This window comes from Oncorhynchus mykiss, chromosome 3 (assembly GCF_057628025.1).
Source record: "Oncorhynchus mykiss isolate SJ-2025 chromosome 3, ASM5762802v1, whole genome shotgun sequence".
NCBI classification, from domain to species: Eukaryota; Metazoa; Chordata; class Actinopteri; order Salmoniformes; family Salmonidae; genus Oncorhynchus; species Oncorhynchus mykiss.
In genome coordinates, this window is record NC_143024.1 from 39,498,514 (window position 1) to 39,519,912 (window position 21,399).

Sequence of the window (21,399 nt, forward strand, 5' to 3'; positions counted from 1 at the left end):
TCCACTCCATTTACCCCAATCGGCTAATCATTCTCTCTCTTTTTTATTTTTTACTTTTTAGTTTGAGGCACCAGCTAAGTCGATTTATGTCTGTGTGCTAATTGGAATCCTTGGATCAATGGTAGATTTGCCTTAGTACTAAGAGAACTGTGCTGAAATAGAGAGGGGAAAGGGAGAAGATAATATGAGAGGAGAGTAAGGGGGGAGAGAGTAAGGGAGGACCTGAGAGGGGACAGTAAGGAAGGACAGGAGAAGGGAGAGCAAGGAAGGACAGGGGAAGGGAGAGTAAGGAAGGGCAAGAGAGGGGAGAGTAAGGAAGGACAAGAGAGGGGAGAGTAAGGAAGGACAAGAAAGGGGAGAGTAAGGAAGTACAAGAGAGGGGAGAGTAAGGAAGGACAAGAAAGGGGAGAGTAAGGAAGGACAGGAGAAGGGAGAGTAAGGAAGGACAAGAGAGGGGAGAGTAAGCTAGGACAGGAGAAGGGAGAGTAAGGAAGGACAAGAGAGTGGAGAGTAAGGAAGGACAGGAGATATAGGAGAGTGCAAACTATAGTAAAGTGACATTCAGCTGCTGGGCAGGTAGACTCATTGTAGCACGTCTGTCACCACAGGCTGGGTACACAAGGGAGCTGCCAAACTATAGCCACACGCAACACAAATGCACACACAAGCAGATGGACTCCCCTCACAGATGCTTTCAGACACTTTGGCCCCTGCAGGACTTATTTATTGACAGATATTGGGTAAACATTGCTTTGGCTGGATTGATCGAATGCCAGTGTGGGAGGCATCTTGGCTCTGTGGTTGTCACTGTGGGCATGCTGTCCCAGCAGCGGAATGCAACTAATGCAAGGTGACCACAGCCTGTACCACGTGCAGGACAAGGGGACAGGAGCCTTATTCAGGAAGGCAGAGGCAACAGCTCCAGGAATTGTCCTGACAAATCTTGACTTCTTTCTGTGAATGACAGAACAACTGCTAATGCCACTCTGCCAGCCTGGTCATTCCTGCATGTTTGTTGTTAATGGAGGAAAAGTAGGGGACTTTCAAAGGGCAGTGTGATCATGAAGTCAAATGTGTTCTAGCCTTGTTTTGTGTGCGAGTAAAGTATGTTACTATATGCGTGATCGTTAATCAAGTTATACTTTTCTGTCCTTGATTTTGATTTTGTCCTTGATAATGATTTTGTTTGAACAGGCATACAACTTACCCAGTTTGGTACATTCTGTACGGACGTTTAGCCGGATCACAATGCGCGGTGTGCTCTTGACACTTCAAACTACAACACTAATACGTTCGTACACACCCCCTCCCTGTTACATCCTGAGGTTGATTCAGTGTGTTCCTCTGCTGGAGAGTAGCCCATGTTTTCGTCTGACCTGTCAGTGTGGGGCATATCGGTTGGAGAGCCTCCGATGCGACAGACAGCTGTCAGTCCAGTCCTACTGTGCCTCTTCTGAAGCGTTAGCTGTCAGGGTCAGAGAATGCCTCAGAGAACGAACTGCCCCCGCTGCCCTAAACCCAGACACGACATAGAACACCTCTTTAGAACACATCACCAAGACTCTCCTGTTATTAGCCTGCGCAGGCCTAGAACGTTAGCTTTGATGTTGCGAGCCATCATCTGCCCACCTGACTTTGGTTAGCTACTTCGTAGCTTCAGGTTAATGCCAGAGGGAGACCAACTGATTAAGCAACCACACCAGCGGAGAAAAGCGCTGTTATGGTGTATATTTCACGCTGACAAATGTGTTCTGTTTGAAAAGGAGATTGGTCTCACACATAAGAGTGGACGAGAGAGTTCAGAGAGACCACCCTCTCCCTAAATGACGTGGGTGCCTTTGCTCTCTTGCACTCCCCCCTTCTCCCCTCCTGTGCGCCTCTTCATCTAAACGTTAGGCTAATAGTAACATTTAGTTAGCATCAAAAGGCCAGGCTCGATGCAATACCCATGAGCAGTGACATTTGCATGGAGAGACGGGGATCCCTCAGTTGACCCAGGGCTTCACAGTGGGGTTCTGGCAGTATCAGGCGGCATTGCTCACCAGCATGTTAGTCACGCTGACGCTGCTTAGCGTCACACTATATTAGCTACCATGTGCCAGTCCAGTAGCGTGTTAGCTAGCTGGCATATGCTAACACCACTCTTCCACATGCCATGTTAGCTACCTTACGCTAACGTTAAAGCAAACACTACTCAACCCCACAATCCCACAGCCACTCCACAGAGATCTCCGAGGGGAAAAAACACACACAGGCAGGAGAATAGTGGAAGCGAATGAATAAGTAAACCCTCTCTTTTCTATTCCCCTCCAGCCCTTCCCCTTTATATGACATGTCTCCAAGTGGCACAGTGTGAATGAGCTGGAATTGCATTTGTCTACTTTGGCCAAGTTTTATGCATTCATGTGAAACGATAGGGTTGTGGAGCTGCTCGGGCCTCCAGTCCAGTGGTAACCTTGGCGATATACCGTGTACTGAGGGGAGGAAGGGGGTCAGATATTTATTAAATAGTGTAGTGCAACTTCAAATTAATGCCAGGCATTGGCCAAGGGCTACTGACCACAGGTTGACTAGCTCAAACCCCAGGTGTCAAAGTTACAATTCTGTGCTCTCAAGCAAGACACTGGTGGAGCATCGCCTCAGTAGTCACCCTGCAGTACTGTATAAATTGTAGAGCACATGAGCCTTATCCAAGTTGTTCAGTGTGTGTGTATACTTTACTTTGTTATTCATATAACAACCGATGCTTACAACACCTAGCTATTTCCTTCAGGCAACAAATTCATTGTATTTTTTTTGTCATTTTTTGTTCTCTACTTTGCATATTGACAGAAGGTATTCACCTATGGAAACGGTATTTATTGTCTCCAGAGAGCTGGGAGTTATGTTGGTCTGTGTCGGCCTGGGTGACCGAGTGGCAGGATGGATGGTCTCCCCGTTGAGGAAGAAAACGGAGTGGAATCGCTGCGTTTTACCCAGCCGACATCGAAGACAGACAGAGTTAGCGCGGCCTGAGCAGAAACCATAGCAACAGTGTGTGCTCTGCAACCAGGAAACTAGTAAGGCCAATCGGAGGAGGGATCCATGTTTCTCACGTATGGAACTTTGTCTCTGAGGAACACTCACAGGAAATAATGGAGTGAGGAGGATCCCAGCCGGGAGGAGCATTCACTCCCTTAGATCATCGTGTGGAATATGTTAATTTGTGTCTGGAGGGTGATGACTTCTTACAGTGTGAAAGAACCGAGAGCTGTGGTAGTTATAGGTCCTTGGCAACGTGACACTTCCTTGGCAACAACCATTAGTTAAATGGAGTTTGACTGACAAGAAAGGTTGAGGTTATCACTAATTGCTTCAAGGAAATGCTTCGAGATGTGTTTGTGCGTCCATCTGAAACTGAGACCGTTGTTTGATCGTTTGAATTGTGAAGCCTTGCAAGGGATGTGGATTTGATCCACGTTGGCCCAGTCATGTCTGTTGTCTCGCATTACGTTCATGTGAAGAAGAGAGATTATTTGAGCTGTGAATGTGCTACGAATGTCACCATGACTCTAAAGCAGGTGCAAATGAGATGTCACCCAAATGCTCTTCAGGTGTCTCTATTAGTAAAGTAGAATGTGGAGATAAAACACGAATAACCTCTGTAGACGGCAGACTGCTATTGGAGAAGAAAGGTCATTGTCTTTTCATCAGGCTAGACAAAACCAGTAGTAGTTTGCATAGCATAGTCATCGGATTCAGATATGGAGCACACACCTTTTAATGTAACCCTCGAAGCAGCAAGGTCACGGGGTCGGTCAAATACAACGTGCTGATGCAGCACTGATAGGAAAAAGGAGCAGATTGCAGCGTGCCCGTGTCTCCAACCTGCAGCGAACCCGTTGTGTTTATATTTATGAGGCATTGAGTGCATGTTTCACATCAGGTCTGGTATCTTTCGACTTCAGTTCCACACCGTGGGTAATAGAATCATATATGACCCGTGTCTTCCCTTTCTTGTCTTTTTGTGGAATCACGTCTGCCATTAGCTGTCCACAGGTCTGGGCGCAGATGTTCTCCTGCCGCGTCTATGGCAGTTTACAGGAGCGCATGCTTTTAATGTGCTAGAAAACTCTCCGTCACCTCTTGTTCTCATTCTCTCCTCCCCATCTGTGCCTGTCCACACAACTCTCATAGCTGGGGGAAGACAACGGTTAATGGCTTCCTGCACCATGCGAGCAAACAGGTGCGCCATTGTCTGAATTCCCACCCACTCAGACTAAGGCATTGCAGCTCTTTACGCCTATGAAATCAAATCAAAGTTTATTTGTCGCGTTCACCGATCAGCAGATGTTAAACCAGGTGCAACTACATGCTTTTGTTGCAATAGCAAAATGCAGCTCTTGCCCTCTATGACGGTGTAATAATGACAATAAAACTGTAGCTATGTTTTGTGTATGTCTTTATGGATCCATTTCAAGAGCTTTTAAAAAGTTATAGCGTAAACCACCAGCCAGATGAAACCTGATCATTGTCTGTCATTTCGGGTGGTAACAGATCGCAACTCCCGTTGAAGAGCTGTGAAAATGGTGTTTATTGAGATATTTCACTTTGCCATTTTTGGGGTGGAAATGAACGCCTTTTAAGGGGATTGAAATGTTGCTATCTGAGGCGTGCAGCCCCATCAATGTGTTAAGTTGCCTGTTAAAATGTATATGGGGAATGAGTGATTCCACCCAACAGTTAGAGGGTAGATTACATACAGTATTTGTCAGTCAAAACTGGCGCTAACGGCAACGACATAACACTTCAGTTGCATGAATGAATAAATCAAGAGATACATCACTTAGGATCAAGTGGATGACCGCCACAGACTGGATACCCAGGTGTTACAGTGCATAATTGTCCTCCCTGTCACACGCTCTCATAGAGGACACCATACACACAAAGACAAGTCATAGTTAATACTGTGATTTATCTTGGACAATCACGCATCGTCAGATCTTCTCATTACGACAAACCACCCCACCCCCCGACACACACACACACACACACACACACCGTCATAAGTGTGACCGTATCCTCCCCTGCCCCTTTGAGGCAGTGCTTTGAAGCCAGCACTACTGTAAATTAGCACCGTGGTACTTCTCTGGTTCTGTAGCAGCCCGTGTATAGTCCAGAGAGAACCCGCGGTTGACCTGCCTGTTCTTGGTCTCTTAGACAGGCCATGCTGCCTGTGTTCCCCCTCTCCTCTTCTGCTTTGTGTCCAGGAGCTCTACTCTTCCACCACCGCCGCCACTCCGCTCTACTCAATCTCATTACGGAGCATACTCAATCCCCTGGTTCTTTTGTCTCTCCCTGGCTACACACGCTCAGCATGATCAACAGGTCTCGGTTTCTTTTCTTCCCTGTTTACAGTGTGCCGAAGTAGTCATGCAGAAGCCTTGAGAAATGCTGTTTGTGTACAGGTATTGTGTTTAAATACTAAAAGAGATAACCATTTGTCTGGCTTAGACTGTTATGGCTGTTTTGCCTATTTGCAAACTCTGAACATGACAGAAATCCAAAGAAATGTTGTTATTAATTAATATATGTTGTTTTTTGCAGATTTTTCTGCATTCTGTTCTTGTCATTAAGCTGCTAACCTTGGAATAGAAAAGTATTATTGGAAAGTTTTATGCAGGTCTAGTGCACCTTGCCTTAGTTCATTCTTATTCTTAACGAGACTCTCCAGATATTCAGTGTCTCTCTTTGTCTCATCTCCTCGAGGAGGACACTTGTTAGCTTCAATCTCCGTCTGGCTCTGGAGCATGTTGACATGTACCCAGTGTCCCCTCCTTCCAGTCAGGGCTGTGGAGAAACTGTCACATCCTTAAAGAGAAATGAACCTGACATCCTCCAACCTCTGTGGGACGCTCCACATCCCATCACCCCCTGTTCCCCTGCCAACGCCACTGTAAACCCAGCGATTGGGGCCGAGCTAGACGACCCAGCCGGCGGATGGATGGAGCTCACCGCTGTATTGTTGATGGATTGGAAGCCCGGGCGACCGGGGGTGCGGGATGGTTCGTCGGATGTAAGGAGGGCGCCGTGCTCGCTGATACGGGTACATTGGGCTTCCTAATATTGTTCCACATTCGTTAGAAAGGTCGGTGGCTGGTGATAGAGCTTGTGATAGTGTTGTAAGGGTAACCGTGATAACTGAATAGACATAACCTCCTGTCTGTGTATGAGTAACACACTCTGTTTGGGTTCTCCAGGAACCTTCACGTGGATGCTAGGAGTTGATTCGATGTGGCTGCTGGCTCACTTTCATGGGAAATAACACATTTCTTTCAGGTGTAGTTGAGGTGTAGTAATAAAGTGTTTTTTTTTTATGTTTTATTCCTGCAACCACCAAAACTATAATTTACACATATTCCTCTATGGGAATTCAAACACATTTGACTGTTACGCGTCTATATTGGTGGGGAATGCAAGCAAAATATCAGTCAGCATTGTAACAAACACTCACTTTCAGACCTTCTCAAGACACAAGACATAAGGCAGTATACAGTGCCACTTGGTGGCTGAGGCTATAACTGAGCTGAATCTCCATCTACAGTACTATGTCTACTCTTAGTGATGATTGATCGTCTACGCGAGCTTCAATCAGCCGAAACGTCCAATCCCCCCTCCCGAGACTTAAGTTATTTAGCCTGGCATCTTTTCATAGGCACAGTATGCCTTCCATGGCTAGGTAATTCGACTATAGGGAACATAAAAAGCTCACTGTCGGCTTCCCCGGGAGAACGCTGGAGCCGAAACCTCTGTAATTGCATCATGGCGGCGCAACAAAAACAAGGCATGACAGCCACATTACACCCAGTCAACAAACTGTGAAGTTCTTTAGATGACCTCCACTATGTTGGCTCAGAGTGGGGGAACCGTAGAACTTTGTGGTACTGTGGAATCATGTTCGTTAGGCACACCGATTCCGTTACCGACACCGATAGCGTTGGGAGACTGTCCGTCACCGAGAATAACATTACTGAGAATAACATGGGCAGATGAATGTAATTTACTATTAGTTATAATGTAAAGTGTTCCGAGGATTTTAGGGCAGACGATTGCTTTCCGCATGTTTGTTTTCCAACGTGGTTCAGTGTGGAATTTGTAACCATGTCCGTTTTTTCCCCCCAGAGAGGTCTTCATATCTTATTCATTTGATGACCTTATTTAGCGCTCCCTCTCGGTCTCAGGCGATGCCACTCAGCATAAATTATACACATCATGTTCTAGTTCAGACGACGTCATGGCGAATGGAGACGCATAGAGGGCTTCGTGCTGCTAGTCAGCAGTCGCTCTAGATGCATACATCTGTGTCACTGTGTCACCTGTGTCAGTTCAGACACCCATGCTCACGGCACACGTGTTAATCAATGCTACTGCCGAACCCATTCAAGTGAAGAACATGTTGTTTTACCTCTCCTCTGTCAGGCAAATAACGGTCAATATCTTGGCAGTTTACAACTGGACTTTTTAAAGCACTTTTCATTTTGTATTAGTATCACACGGGAATAGAGTCAGCGATGACACAGCCTTAAGCCATAATCAGTCCCTTGGTGTAGACTACACGCGTTGGAAATACAAGATTCCATTACAAGCTACGATAACCGCTTTAGAGAAACTAGCTTCACTTCAAAGCTAAGTATGATACGATCACGATTTGGAGACAAGCTTCACTTATCCAATCTTTCCCGGAGGCATTCAGCTGGAATTACCCAGCCAGTATATGTTCATATTATCAATACTGTAGGGCATTTATGGATGGGGTCCAACTCAAGTACCTAGCTCAAATGTATACAGCTTCATCTCTTACTGCATGAAACTTCAACCTCCTAACATTGAAGATCCAATGCAATTCCAGGGCCTGTATTCATGAGGCGACCTATAGTAGGAGTGCTGATCTAGGATCAGGTCCCTCCTGTCCCATGTAAATCCTATTCACCATGACAAATAAGGCAAAAGATTGGCACTCCTGCTCTGAGACCACCCAGTTCCCTAACCTGCATATGCCTCCGCTTCTCCTGCGGTCGGCCGTGTTGAAATGACGAATGGAATCGGTGTGCAGCAAATGTGTGTCTTGAAACTGGCAGAGGTGATGGACGGTGGTGAAAAGAAGCAAGGATAAAAGTACGTGTTCTGTTTCCCTGGCTTTGCCATGGCGTATCAATCAAAGTCACATGGCGGAGATTTACTACGTCGAATCAAAGTCGGCACCAATTTAAAAAAATATATATATATAATTTGAATGGAATTGAAGAATGAGGATAGAACAAAAAAAGTTACTGGCTAGTAAAAATAATAAGATCTAGAGATAAAGTGTGAATAAATACATGTTCGTAGCTTTTGTTTCTGCCGTTCTTTGCACCTGATGCGAACACTTAGTAAATCGAGCTCATGGTCTGTGGCTTCTCTTCTAAAGACTCTGGTAGTATTTACAAGACTCCCAGACTGTCCATAAGAATCAATGGTAAAACCATCAGATGCTAATAAGGATGTAAACCGCCGGGATAGAGGCAAAAACCAGCCAGGGCAGACCACTGCTTATAAGAATCGACCGATTGTTCCAGTTAAACCCTACTGAGCAAATTAGATTCTTATCAGGGCAGCACCGTAGTATTACAACCCAAATACCTGGCAGCTGGCACCCAGCAGCAGGCTTTCAACCTTGTGTGCTGTGCTTTGTGCCTTTCTCTCTTTCTCTCATTCCCACACACACACCTTGTAAGATGAGAGAAGGCTGCTGAGTGCACTGTGCTAACTCTGACCAGGATGTTGTCTGATGACTAATGTTGAGTTTCAAAGATGGGTAGCACATGCCAGTATCTTTCCCACGGGCCATTTTCTTTCTAGCTAATCAAGCTACATGTCTCATAGCCCTGGTATACATGCTACAATTCAGTGGTTCACCATGTACTGGCACTTCTTATACCCTGGCCTCAAGGGTATTACTCAGCTGTGCAATTCCAACTAGCAGAGCTCAGACCATCCACTGTAAAAATGTTGTAGACACTCTTATCCAGAGTGAATGGGGTTAAGGGCTTTGCTCAAGGGCACATCAACAGATTTTTCCCCTAGTCTGCTCGGGGATTACGAACCAGCAACCTTTCGGTTACTGGTCCAACCCTCTTAACCGCTAGGCTACCTGACACCTTTACATTGTGGTGAGGTGGGCAGTTTCGAAACATTAGACCACACAGAGGTCACACGCAAACAGTGTGTCTGATTCTGAACGCCCCTATAGGACTGCAGAGCAACCTCTGGGTATTGCATAACGACAGAGAGAACATCATGACATAGCCAACTCTAACCTTGGCAGAGGAGAACGGTCGCCTTACATAAAGATGTCACAGGGACAACCAGCCAGGCTCCGAACATTGTGTTTTCACCGGCTTTGTCTGGTCTACAGGTCCTCCTCTGACCTCAAGGACCTCCTCGATTAGGTCCCCATTTTCAGGACACTGTGTGACACCGAGTGACACTATGAGTGACGCGCGGACAGAGCAAATTGTCAACTCAGTCAAGGCCTTTCGGAACTGAGGCCCGGCAGCCCGGTGCACGCCAGAGAAAAACAACATATGGGGGTTATGCTGATTTGGGCTGGACGAGCGATCCGAGCGGACAGCTTCGGTCTCCTCAGCCTTTTTACAGCCTTTTAGAGTCAGCTGCTACCCTGAGCAAAAGCCTAACACAGATGGAGGAATGAGACAGGAGAGGAAACGTGGTTAAAAATAGGATATGTTTTCGTCCTGGTGGGGTATTGGTGGATTGTGAAGGTCAGAGAGGGTGTTTTGGACTCGGTTTTCATCGCGCACAGCTGGCGAACAGGGATAATTCATTCTTCCACGGTCGTAAAAAGCACAGCTTTTTTTAAGTGTTCACAAGGAGGTGCAAAATTTGAGTCGTTAAAACAAAAAAGATAATGGACCAGTGTCATGGGGCTAGCTTGGCATTCTCAGGCCTTAGATAAGGGTTTGTAGTCGTTCTCTGTCCTGTCATTCAACGGCATTGGAAATACATGTGTATATTTTGCGCAAATGGTCTGCATCGACAGACCAGTGTTTCCCAACTCCATCCATTGAGTACCCCCCAACAGCACACATTTTTGTTGTAGCCCCGGATAAGCACACCTGATTCAACCTGTCAACTAATCATCAGACCCTCAATTAGTTGAACTAGGTGAGTTTGTCTGGGACTACAATCTAAAGGTATCCTGTTGGGGGGTACTGGAGGACTGGAGTTGAGAAACACATGCATCAGGTAGGTGCAGAGAGTTTTCGTTGTTGTCCTGATGTATAGCCTCCAGTTGACCTATATCCCACTGAAACAGAACTGTTGTACAATAAGTTGTATGTGCATTACTGCCAATGTCAGTTCTTGTTACACCTGTATGCTACTTAACCAAGAATCTAGCCAATGGGGTGGGTAAAAAAAGACTTCGGGACAACAGCTAGAGCACAGGAGTGAAAACTGACTCCACCAAAAGAGCAACAACCTCTCATTTTCACTTTCACACTTCAAGTGTTTCTTTGACTCACAATTGAGAAGTTTGAATGGTAACTGAGGATGCCATACGTACAGAGTTCTATCCCTCAGTCTGTCTCCACTGGTCCCTGACAGTGTTAAATCAGGGAGAGGTGACTGCGTCGCCCGCTACACGTCTCTTGTGCTTAAAAGAGAAAAGCCATTCAGTTTGCGGCTGTCGTGTGCATCATCCAAGGCATGATTCCAAACCGAAAGCGAAGTAAGCGAGCCGTCTCTTGTTACAACGGATCAATGGTCCTCCGTGCCGTGGCCTTGTCCGTTCTTCCGATGGCTGGGTTAAGGATTGTGGACGAGCGCCGGGAGATGCATGTGGGATGGTTGGGAAGTATGCGTAGACTCTAACGTGCGCTGCATGTGAAGCAGCAGCACGTCTCCATAGGCACTTCTGTGATTTTGTACAATTTTTGTTACCCTTATTTTTTACCAGGTAAGTTGACTGAGAACACTTTCTCATTTACAGCAACAACCTGGGGAATAGTTACAGGGGAGAGGAGGGGGGGATGAATGAGCCGAGGGAGAAGAAGGAGAGGAGGGCGTGAGTGAGATGCAGATTAGCTGGAGCTGTACTGAAGTCTTGCTCTGCACTATAGAAGGGGGAGGTAGATTTAGATAGATGTGAAAGGGGGCCTGCAACGTTGCATGTGCTCATCAGTAAAGCATACCACAGCTGCCCTCAAAAGGGCTCTTGCTGTAATTAATATATAAGGAATTTCTAAGTGCGTAAACAAGGCTTAATAACAGTGGGATATAATTGGAGTTTGTGCACTCGTGTGTGTGTGTGTGTGTGTGTGTGTGTGTGTGTGTGTGTGTGTGTGTGTGTGTGTGTGTGTGTGTGTGTGTGTGTGTGTGTGTGTGCGCGCACGTAGGTTTTAAAAGGACTGTGGGCATGTGTTTACATGATGCCCATGGACTGCTAGGTTGAAGGATGGGGGAGAGGGTCATTAGTAATCTCTTTGATAAGAGATGGAGCTGGCAGACTAGAGGGGCAATCTGCAGCTCCCGTCACACACACACACACGAACACACACTCATTTTAGCCGTGGATCCTACAGTATGGATTAATGAGCTTCCTCTGTGTGTAAATCCACCCTGGGTCTCCCAGGCCCTCCCAGTATGCTGAGAGGGAATGGAATTATGAGAGTTCTGGAGGGCTAGTGGGCCAGCAAGGGACTGGGCCCCCAGCTGCTAGATGGAGCGATGAGCTTTTTTTTGTCTCTGTGTGGTCAATGGCCTGTGAATCTGAGTCATTTGAACTAGTATGGATTGTGCCGGAGTGTAACATGCAGATAACTATAGGTAATTGGATTGTAAAGATGACATTGTAGCAGCTGGCTGTAAATGGGCATTTGTCAAGGGCACGGGTAGCACCTGAACATGCATGTGGGTGGGTAAATAGGTGGAAGGATTTGTTTGTGCGTGCGCGCATGTTACCGATGACAATGAAGATCGTGTGCATGTGTGCATATCTGCACACTACACATGAGAACAAACATGAGAACAAACTTATATATCCACACACATAATGTGTCCAAATCAGTCATGTGCCAGTACATCTGTCTGTAGCCCACTCTGCCTCCTGGTCACAATAACAAAGACCCAGAAAGGGTGAATCAATGCCCAGACAGACCGTGTCCAGGCGCGTCCTTCATATGATGGAGATAACGAGCCTTCCTTGGCTCTCAGCTGCAGTCAGAGCTAGCAGTTAGAGTGCCGCAGTCAGGAGAGGCATTGTATCATTCACTTACTGTAGGACAAGGACACGGGCAACTCATATTGACATTATTGATGATCATAATTTAATGGCTGGTTACTCTGACATGCATTTATTAGTGCGTCCCAATTGGCAACCTATTTCCCAGAGCCCTGGTCAAAGGTAGTGCAGTAATATAGAAAATAGGGTGCCATTTGGGTTGCAAGCCTATATGAACACTCAGCTCTACCCGCCGCCTCCTCTCCTTCTCACTCACTCTTTCTTTTAGCTGAGTTACCACGCGGTGAGACGGAGAGACTGCCAAAGAGCACTGTGACACACACACTAGGCTTGGGCGGTATAGAGCCCCACGGTGGATGTGTCATAATCCTCGTAAAACCTAGCGGTCAAACAGGGAAGTGGTTCCATTCGTTTTTCCACCATTCGTTTTTCCCCATAGGAAATTTTAGACACACTACGAATAAGGGTTGTGTTTCATGTAGGCTTTACCCTGAGGTGACGTTTTGATAACTATGTAAATCTGTCTCGGACAAGGAGACTTTTATCAATATATTCGGCTCTATTTACTCTGATTCGAAAATGCTAATTAGCATCAAAATAGACATCATGCAAGACCACAAATCTCAGGTATCAAATAATCAGGTATCGTGTCAATTTAAAATGTGCACAAGACAGTTCACAGAATTGTCAATTTAAAGATATTTTGTCAATTTATGAATGAATACATTTAGATTACATTAGGTAGTTAATCCAGAGATTTTTTACCTTTTTACCTTCGATTCGGCAGTCTGTCTAGACCACCGTGGTATTTGCGGTACCTTATGATTGCTACATTAGCAGCTAATTAGCACAACCCTTATTTTATGTGTTTCTAAAATCCGCTATGGGGAAAATGAATGGTGGAATCAAACAATTGGAACCATTTCCCTGTTTGACTACTAGGTTTTATGGGTATTACGACTCATACTGTGGTACTCTCTACCGTATACCGGGGCATCTTGATTTTTTTAATAAAACATTTTATTTAGCCAGTTTGTTTATAAAGAGAAAATGGAGCAAACTGAGGTTTCGTTACGTGACGTAGACTGTTGAGCCGCACAAGAGAGGTGATCAAGTTACACTTGACATTCACTACTAATGTATGCCAGATAAACATCTTACAACTAGCTATACGTTAACCATCTTTGTGCCATATACATTTTCTCCAGCTCAGGGCTCCAGCTATGCATTTGGTTGAACTTGCTAGCTATAGGTAGCTAGTTTGCAAGACCATGCTTCTTGGTTACAGCACAGAAAATCAATCCCCTCCTGGATCAAGTGTTAGTAGCCTTTTGAGATAGTTGTATAACTTTATGAGCTGGGTTGTCTGTCTTTGCATTTAGTTTATGTTCGTTTGCGCTTGTTAGTATTTAGCTAGCATCCGTTATGGGAATTCAATAGTACTTTGTTTGCATAATATATATATATATATATATATATATATATATATATATATATAAACAGTACCAGTCAGAAGTTTGGACACACCTACTCATTCAAGGGTTTTTCTTTATTTTTTACAATTTTCCACATTGTAGAATAGTAGTGACGACATCAAAACTATGAAATAACACATATGGAATCATGTAGAAACCAAAAAAGTTGTATATATTTTAAATATATTTTATATTTAAGATTCTTCAAAGTAGCCACCCTTTGCCTTGATGACAGCTTTGCACACTCTTGGCATTCTCTCAAGCAGCTTCACCTGAAATGTTTTTCCAACAGTCTTGAAGGATTTGCCACATATGCTGAGCACTTGTTGGCTGCTTTTCCTTCACTCTGCGGTCCAACTCATCCCAAACCATCTCAATTGGGTTGAGTCGGGTGATTGTGGAGGCCAGGTCATCTGATGCAGCACTCCATCACTCTCCTTCTTGGTCAAATAGCCCTTACACAGCCTGGAGGTGTGTTGGGTCATTGTCCTGTTGAAAAACAATTGATAGTCCCACTATGCAAAGCAAAGGGGATGGTGTATTGCTGCAGAATGCTGTAGTAGCCATGCTGGTTAAGTGTGCCTTGAATTCTAAATAAATCAAAGACAGTGTCACCAGCAAAGCGCCCCCACACCATCACACCTCCTCCTCCATGCTTCATGGTGGGAAATACACATGCAGAGATAATCCGTTCACCTTCTACTGCTTCGCACAAAGATAAGGCAGTTGGAACCAAAAATCTTAAGTTTGGACTCATCAGACCAAAGGACAGATTTCCACGTGCTTAATGGTGGAAATGGCTTGTGTTTCTTGGCCCAAGCAAGTCTCTTCTTCTCATTTGTGACCTTTATTAGTGATTTTTTTTTGCAGCAATTTGACCATAAAGGCCTGATCCACACAGTCTCCCCCGAACAATAGTCCTCTCCCTCTTTTCTAGTTCTCTCTGTTAGCAGCCTTGCATCTCAATTCTAATACCAGCACTCTGAGTCTCTCGCTATTTAACCCTCTCTCTACTTCTCTCTCCTTCTAACTCTGTCTTCGCAGGTTATGCAGATCAATCTGACCTGTTAATCTTACTTTGAGACAGTGCTTCACTCTCCCTTGGCCCTGCTTTCAAGAGGCAGGCAGCAGAGAAGAGTGTCGTTTTAATTGAACTGCTCTGGGTTACATCAATAAGATTGCTTTTATTCCTTCTCAGAGCAGCGTCGCCTGTCCGTTGTCCCTGGGTTTGTTATGTTCTACATAATTAGCTTTGTTGAGAGAGGCTGGGAAGCCATCTGGAAAGTATTGGGGCTGGAGCTACACTTTAATTCTACTCTCTGTCTTTGACTGTTCTCTACATGAAAGGGTTCTACATGAAACCTTTTTCCTCTGAAGAAAGAGTTATTTGATGGCTCTTTGTCGGGTGAAAAGGTTCTGTACTTGGAAGCAAAAATATTTTTCTTACACGGGCCAAGATGAATATATGCCTGTGTTGATGCCACGCGGGGGTGGTGTGCACCTCTGTGGGGTTGGGGCTGGTTTTTGCACAGGTGTGTGTATTTCTGTGTTTGTGTGTTTCTGTGAGTGTTTACTAAGTCTCCCTCCTTCCTTGTTGTTGTAGATGTTCAAGCGGAAAGTGATGGTGCTTGGGGAGAAGCTGCTACCGGCCTTCAACACACCAACAGGTATCCCACGTGGAGTCATCAACCTGGGCAGGTGAGCCTAGCTACCAGTCCCCATGATTCCCTAGCTACAGTATCCTATAATAAACACATACTGTATGAGACCTTACCAACACATTTAGCTGGATTACATTGCAATAAGGAGGTGGTACCCATTTCATACTTCTGTTTCCATTTGAAATGTTTGAAATTTGCGGCCTCGTGTTGGAGCCACAAATTAAATAACGTGTTCAACTCCGATCTGTGCGATTTTATCGGGATCCCCATATGCAAGACCCCCCAACCCTACTTAGTTAAGAAACTGTACACTTTTATTACATTTTCTCACTATCTTATCATCTAAAAATACATCTCTCTGGCACCTCTGCCTGCCACCTGCTTCCAATTAACCCGCCTGTCTAAGCAGACAGTTGCTGGCAAATTTAATTAACTGATTCCAGAGCTAATTCCAGTTAGATGGGTAACATGGACCCTGAGTGCAGATGGGCAGGGAGGAACGATACCCATTATAAATTACAGCGACATAGGGAAAGGAACTTACATGTACAGAAACTACACAAACGCACACACACAATGCATATTGAACACACACACACACACACACACACACACACACACACACACACACACACACACACACACACACACACACACACACACACACACACACACACACCTACACCCAAACAGCAAGGGATTTCATTGTACAGTAGCTCAGAGAGAAACGATGTTGCCCCATAATGTACAAGTACTAGATATTTAATGTCCTCAAACACACAAACACAAACACCAAGGGAATTCAGTGTAACACAATTAATATGCTGCCAATGGGCTGACTTGAACGTCTTCGAATTCCTCTGTTGTATATGTAGCATGTCCCATGTGGTCTTTCATACAGTATTTCGGGACTACTTATAGAATGTGCTCCCAAAAGGCCTCAACACATTGAAGAACCTCAAGATAAATACTTTGTAGTTAGCGATGCGAACACATTCATACAAGGAGCACAATGAATAATGCATAGAGAAAGCGCTGAACACTTGGTTGCAAGTTACTGAATGCGAAAGCTGAGAATTATTTTTGCAAGTTTCCTAAAGTGTGCAATGTACTAATTTACAGTGCCACCAGAAAGTATTCACACCACTTGACTTTTTCCACATTTTGTTGTGTTACAGATTCCATTGAAATGGTTTGTCCCTGGCCTACACACAATACTCCATAATGTCAAAGTGGAAGCCTAAATAACTTAAGGAGTTACATTTGCTTAAGAAGTCACATAACTCGTTGCATGGACTCACTCTGTGTGCAATAATAGTGTTTAACATGATTTTTTAATTACTACCTCATCTCTGTACCAAACACATACAATTATCGGTGAGGTCCCTAAGTCTAGCAGTGAATTTCAAACATATATTCAACCACAAAGACCAGGGATGTTTTCCAATGCCTCGCAAAGAAGGGCACCTATTGGTAGATTTAAAAAATAAAAGCAGACATGGAATATCCCTTTGAGCATGGCAAAGTTATTAATTACACTTCGGATGGTGTATCAATACATCCAGTCACTACAAAGATACAGGCGTCCTTCCTAACTCAGTTGCCGGAGAGAAAGGAAACCAATCAGGGATTTGACCATGAGGCCAATGGGGACTTTAAAACCGTTACAGAGTTGAATGCCTGTGATAGGAGTAAACTGAGGATGGATCACAACATTGTTACTCCACAATACTAACCTAAATGACAGAGTGAAAAGAAGGAAGCCTGTACATAATACAAATATTCAAAAACATGTATCCTGTTTGCAATAAGTCACTAAAGCCATTCACTCCTAATCGACGGGCCCTGATGTTACTTTAGCTTGAGCAGCTAATGGTGGATTACCAAACTAATACGAAGCATATTCATCAGGACGACATCTCTCTTTGCTTCCATCCCTTTATAGTTTCTCTTTTTTTCTTTCCATCCTCCGCTAATACGTTCCGTTCCATTCATCCCTTTATCACTTTCTATTAATGTAGGATTAGGTCATGTACCATAATGTAATGTAATGACGTTCCATCTCACCTCCTCTGATCAGGTCAGGCAGAGTGTATTAGCACGTTGTTGAAGTCATAATTTAGACATAGACACACTGTTATTCTGAGACGGCTGCGCATATCATCCTCACAGTGCACTACTTTCATAGAGAAATAAGACTAAAGGATATGGGTTGCATCCGACACCGCACCCCATTCTCTATATAGTGTTCTACTCACTGTAGTGTACTACTTTGACCAGAACCCTATGGGTCCTGGTCAAAATTATTGCACTATATAGGAACTAGGGTGCCATTTTGGTTTATTGGTGACCCTGGTTGACGCTCTTGTTTCAGTCTCTAAGATGAACTTAACGCTTTCCTCGACTCTGCAGAGGTAGACGGTGTTATTGATCTACAAAGGGCGGTAAGCCTCCCACTCTGTTCCCCAGACAAATGATGCGGTGCATCAGCTAGCATCTGGGTTGGTGCCCAAGGGGGACAAACAGATCCAGACCTGCTTAATCTTTATACTGCGCCCTAAATTGCACCCTATTCCCTATATAGTGTACTACTTTTGTCCAGGGCTCCCATGGCTTTGGTCAATAGTAGTGAACAATGTTTTCAATAGGGTGCCATTTGGGACGCAACCTTAGTCGCTGTACTTTCTTCAGCACCAAAACACACAATTCTGGAGAGTGATGAACAATTGTAATATCTGACTGGATATCTGTCTCCTCGGCTCAGTGCTTTCTGAAAAGCAAGAAAGAAACAAATGATGGGCTGTTGCTCTGGGATATAAAAGAAAACACATTTTGGAGATATTGTAGGTGTTGGTGCACTAGAACCATATAATGCATTGGCTCCAAGACACTTAGTTGCCTCAAAGACAAACCAGGGAACTGCTGAAAGTGACACCACACTGAGGTGAAAATGAAATGTTTTTCATTACTGACACTGGTGTTGATTGTTTATCTGTACAATCTGCCTACATTTTGTAAGGACAAAATGCAATTGTAGCATCACATCAAGATGCAATACTGTTTATTTGCCCATTATTAAAATGTTGCAGAAAGTAATTATTTTTTTTAATGCTAGCATGGATTTATTGTCTTGAGTGTGAACCGGTGTGTAATGGTGTGTGTTGACTGTGGTCCTCACTTGTTCCGGTATGGTTTCTGTCCCCAGTGTGTATAACAGTGTGTGTTGACTGTGGTCCTCACTTGTCCCGTTATGGTTTCTGTTCCCAGTGTGTATAACAGTGTGTGTTGACTGTGGTCCTCACTTGTCCCGTTATGGTTTCTGTTCCCAGTGTGTATAACAGTGTGTGTTGACTGTGGTCCTCACTTGTCCCGTTATGGTTTCTGTCCCCAGTGTGTATAACAGTGTGTGTTGACTGTGGTCCTCACTTGTCCCGGTATGGTTTCTATTGCAGTGGCACCAGTTGGAGCTGGGGCTGGGCGTCAGCCGGGAGCAGTATCCTGGCGGAGTTTGGAACCCTGCACCTGGAGTTTGTCCACCTATCAGAGCTCTCCAACAATGGCATCTACACAGAGAAGGTATGTACTACAGTACCCACAATTCTGTGAGTGACTTGGGTCGCACAAATCCAGAAACTTAGTTAGAATCCAGTTAGAATCGTTCCACAGGAATTTCTCAAAAAAACCTGGGAACTTTGTGGGACGTTTTCTGCCATTTTGCGTGACTGTCTGCGACCGAATTTCAGATTTGACTCAGTAAAATATGTTAAACCGTTAACATCGTATGCTCATCAGTGCAATGCTCTATGCCATTATCCATGTGTGGTTTTCTTCCTGCAGTCCTTACTATTCTTAAGGACTTGACTTTCCATTCATTTAATGGATATTTGTGAATGCTTTTAATGGGCATACTGAACATAATGGCAACTCTCCTTGGATGACTACGTTTCCTTTCTAATTTGTCTGTGAGTGTCAACTTCAGGGGCCAAGGACATTTAAATCCATTTAGAAGCACGTGTGATGCCAAAGTTGAATTCCTCTCTACAGTTCTTTTTAGTTTACAGAAAGATTTTTTGTTTTGTTTTTTGTTTTTTTACTGTGTGGTGTTGCAGGTTATGAATATCCGAAAGCTGTTGAACAAAATCGAGAAGCCTCACGGTCTCTATCCCAACTTCTTGAGTCCCGTCAGTGGCAACTGGGTCCAACGTGAGTACTGGTCTCCACCGAAGGAGATACACATTATTATGTTATTATCATGGAACATAAGGGCACTGGCCAGCCACACTAGTAGACTAGAATGTCTACTAGACAGCCTGAGTGGCATTCTACTAGCCAAAGGTACAACATTTGTGCCACGCCACATTTTCTACTAGCCTGGTCTGAAAGGTGCTATCTGGCTAGCGGGCTAGCTTAGTTTACCTCACCACACTTCACACACTGTATCCACAGGAAAGCCTTTGCCACTATACAAGCACCTCCTTTGTAATTGTAGTACAGCAGTAAAGAACGTCCTTGGTTAACCCGGTCACAGGCAAACCGTAGACTTTTTAAAACTGTACAGGAATTCCATATTATTACCCTGTAGTCGTCCGTGAACTGATCTTTCTACACACTCCTCCGGCCTTGCAGGAGCGCTCCGATTTAAATCCTTTGGAGCCTCCTTGTCATCCATCCATCCCTTTTTCTTCCTTTCTTTCTTTCTTTCTTTCTTTCTTTCTTTCTTTCTTTCTTTCTTTCTTTCTGTAGCAACGTCAGTCTCAAGCAGGGCTGTAAAATCGCCTCGCTCTGGGTTATTCAAATAATAATGAATCCAATTACGTCGGGGAATTGAATCTTTTCCGATTCGTCTGAAAGGCAGTGGAATGGGAGATGCCAAGACGGGCTCTGAAGATGTGGGTCTGGAAGTCCTAATCTGGCTGATTATGGGGATAATTGTTGTTGTGGGCAAATGGTTAATGAAGCAGGTAGATAAGGAGGAGAGGAAGGAGAGGGGGATGGGTGTTCAGTCCGGCCTGTGTTTTTGTCAGCATGGGCACATGAGGCACAGAGCAGAAAGCACTGATTCACACAGACCTCTCCCACAGTCTCTGGTGTTCTGTTGTCAAGGGCTAGCAGAACGCTGCGTGATAACCTTTCACAGTGTGTAGGAATGTGTGGTGGTGGAGGGTGGGCGGGCGGGCGTGCCTGCATGGATGTGTGTGTGGATGTGTGAGCGCACAAAAACGTCTCCAACGCGGTATCTTATCCAGAGTTGTTAAATTAGCATGAAATTGAGTGGGAGGAAAAAAATATATATCTGAAGTTGTACTAACCAATTATCATTTTTATTTAAATTAAAACCACAACTGTGTGGGTACGTGATAAAGCTAGCCATAATGACAATGCTATTTTCTTTGCTAAGACTACTCAGAGTATGAATCTACAAATCAGTCAGCCTGTCATACCCCACGTATACCCTGATTCTATTTGACTCTATTTGATTGGTTGTTGGGTTTCGCCCGTTGTGAGACTGCAGAGTAATGTTTGTGAAAAAGACCCCCCCCCCCCTGTGTGGAGATAATGTCAGATGTCTCTCTTTTTTCTCTCCCAGATCATGTTTCCATTGGCGGCCTGGGGGATAGCTTCTACGAGTATCTGATCAAATCATATCTGATGTCAGACAAGACGGACGAGGAGGCTAAGAAGATGTACTACAGTGCTCTGGAGGTAGGAGAACTTCCATGTAGCACACAGCGAGGGACCTACTGCTGTCGTCAGGGGGCCGCTCGGTCTCAGCAGGCAATATGGAAGGATATACGGATGGAGGGAACAAAGGAAAGGAGGACTGGAGTCTGTTATTGCTGTAGTTTTAGAATTCAGTATGCTTTTACAGTACATCATAACAAGTATCAGCAACCCGTGATGCACAAACACACACACGACACATGCACACGCGTGCAAGTGTGCACACAAAGTCACAAACAGACACGCAAACATGCACATGAGC

At 44.7% G+C, this 21,399-nt stretch overlaps 1 protein-coding gene across 1 annotated transcript in view; it reads left to right on the forward strand.

Annotated features, from left to right (window-relative positions):
- Positions 1-21,399, forward strand: part of LOC110504004 (mannosyl-oligosaccharide 1,2-alpha-mannosidase IA) — a 203,212-nt gene that overhangs the window by 167,049 nt on the left and 14,764 nt on the right. The window contains exons 5-8 of the mRNA XM_036973737.2: positions 15,359-15,453; positions 18,869-18,992; positions 19,526-19,619; positions 21,004-21,119. Of these exons, the coding sequence (XP_036829632.1) occupies positions 15,359-15,453; positions 18,869-18,992; positions 19,526-19,619; positions 21,004-21,119 (429 nt within the window). The remainder of the gene's footprint in view (positions 1-15,358; positions 15,454-18,868; positions 18,993-19,525; positions 19,620-21,003; positions 21,120-21,399) is intronic.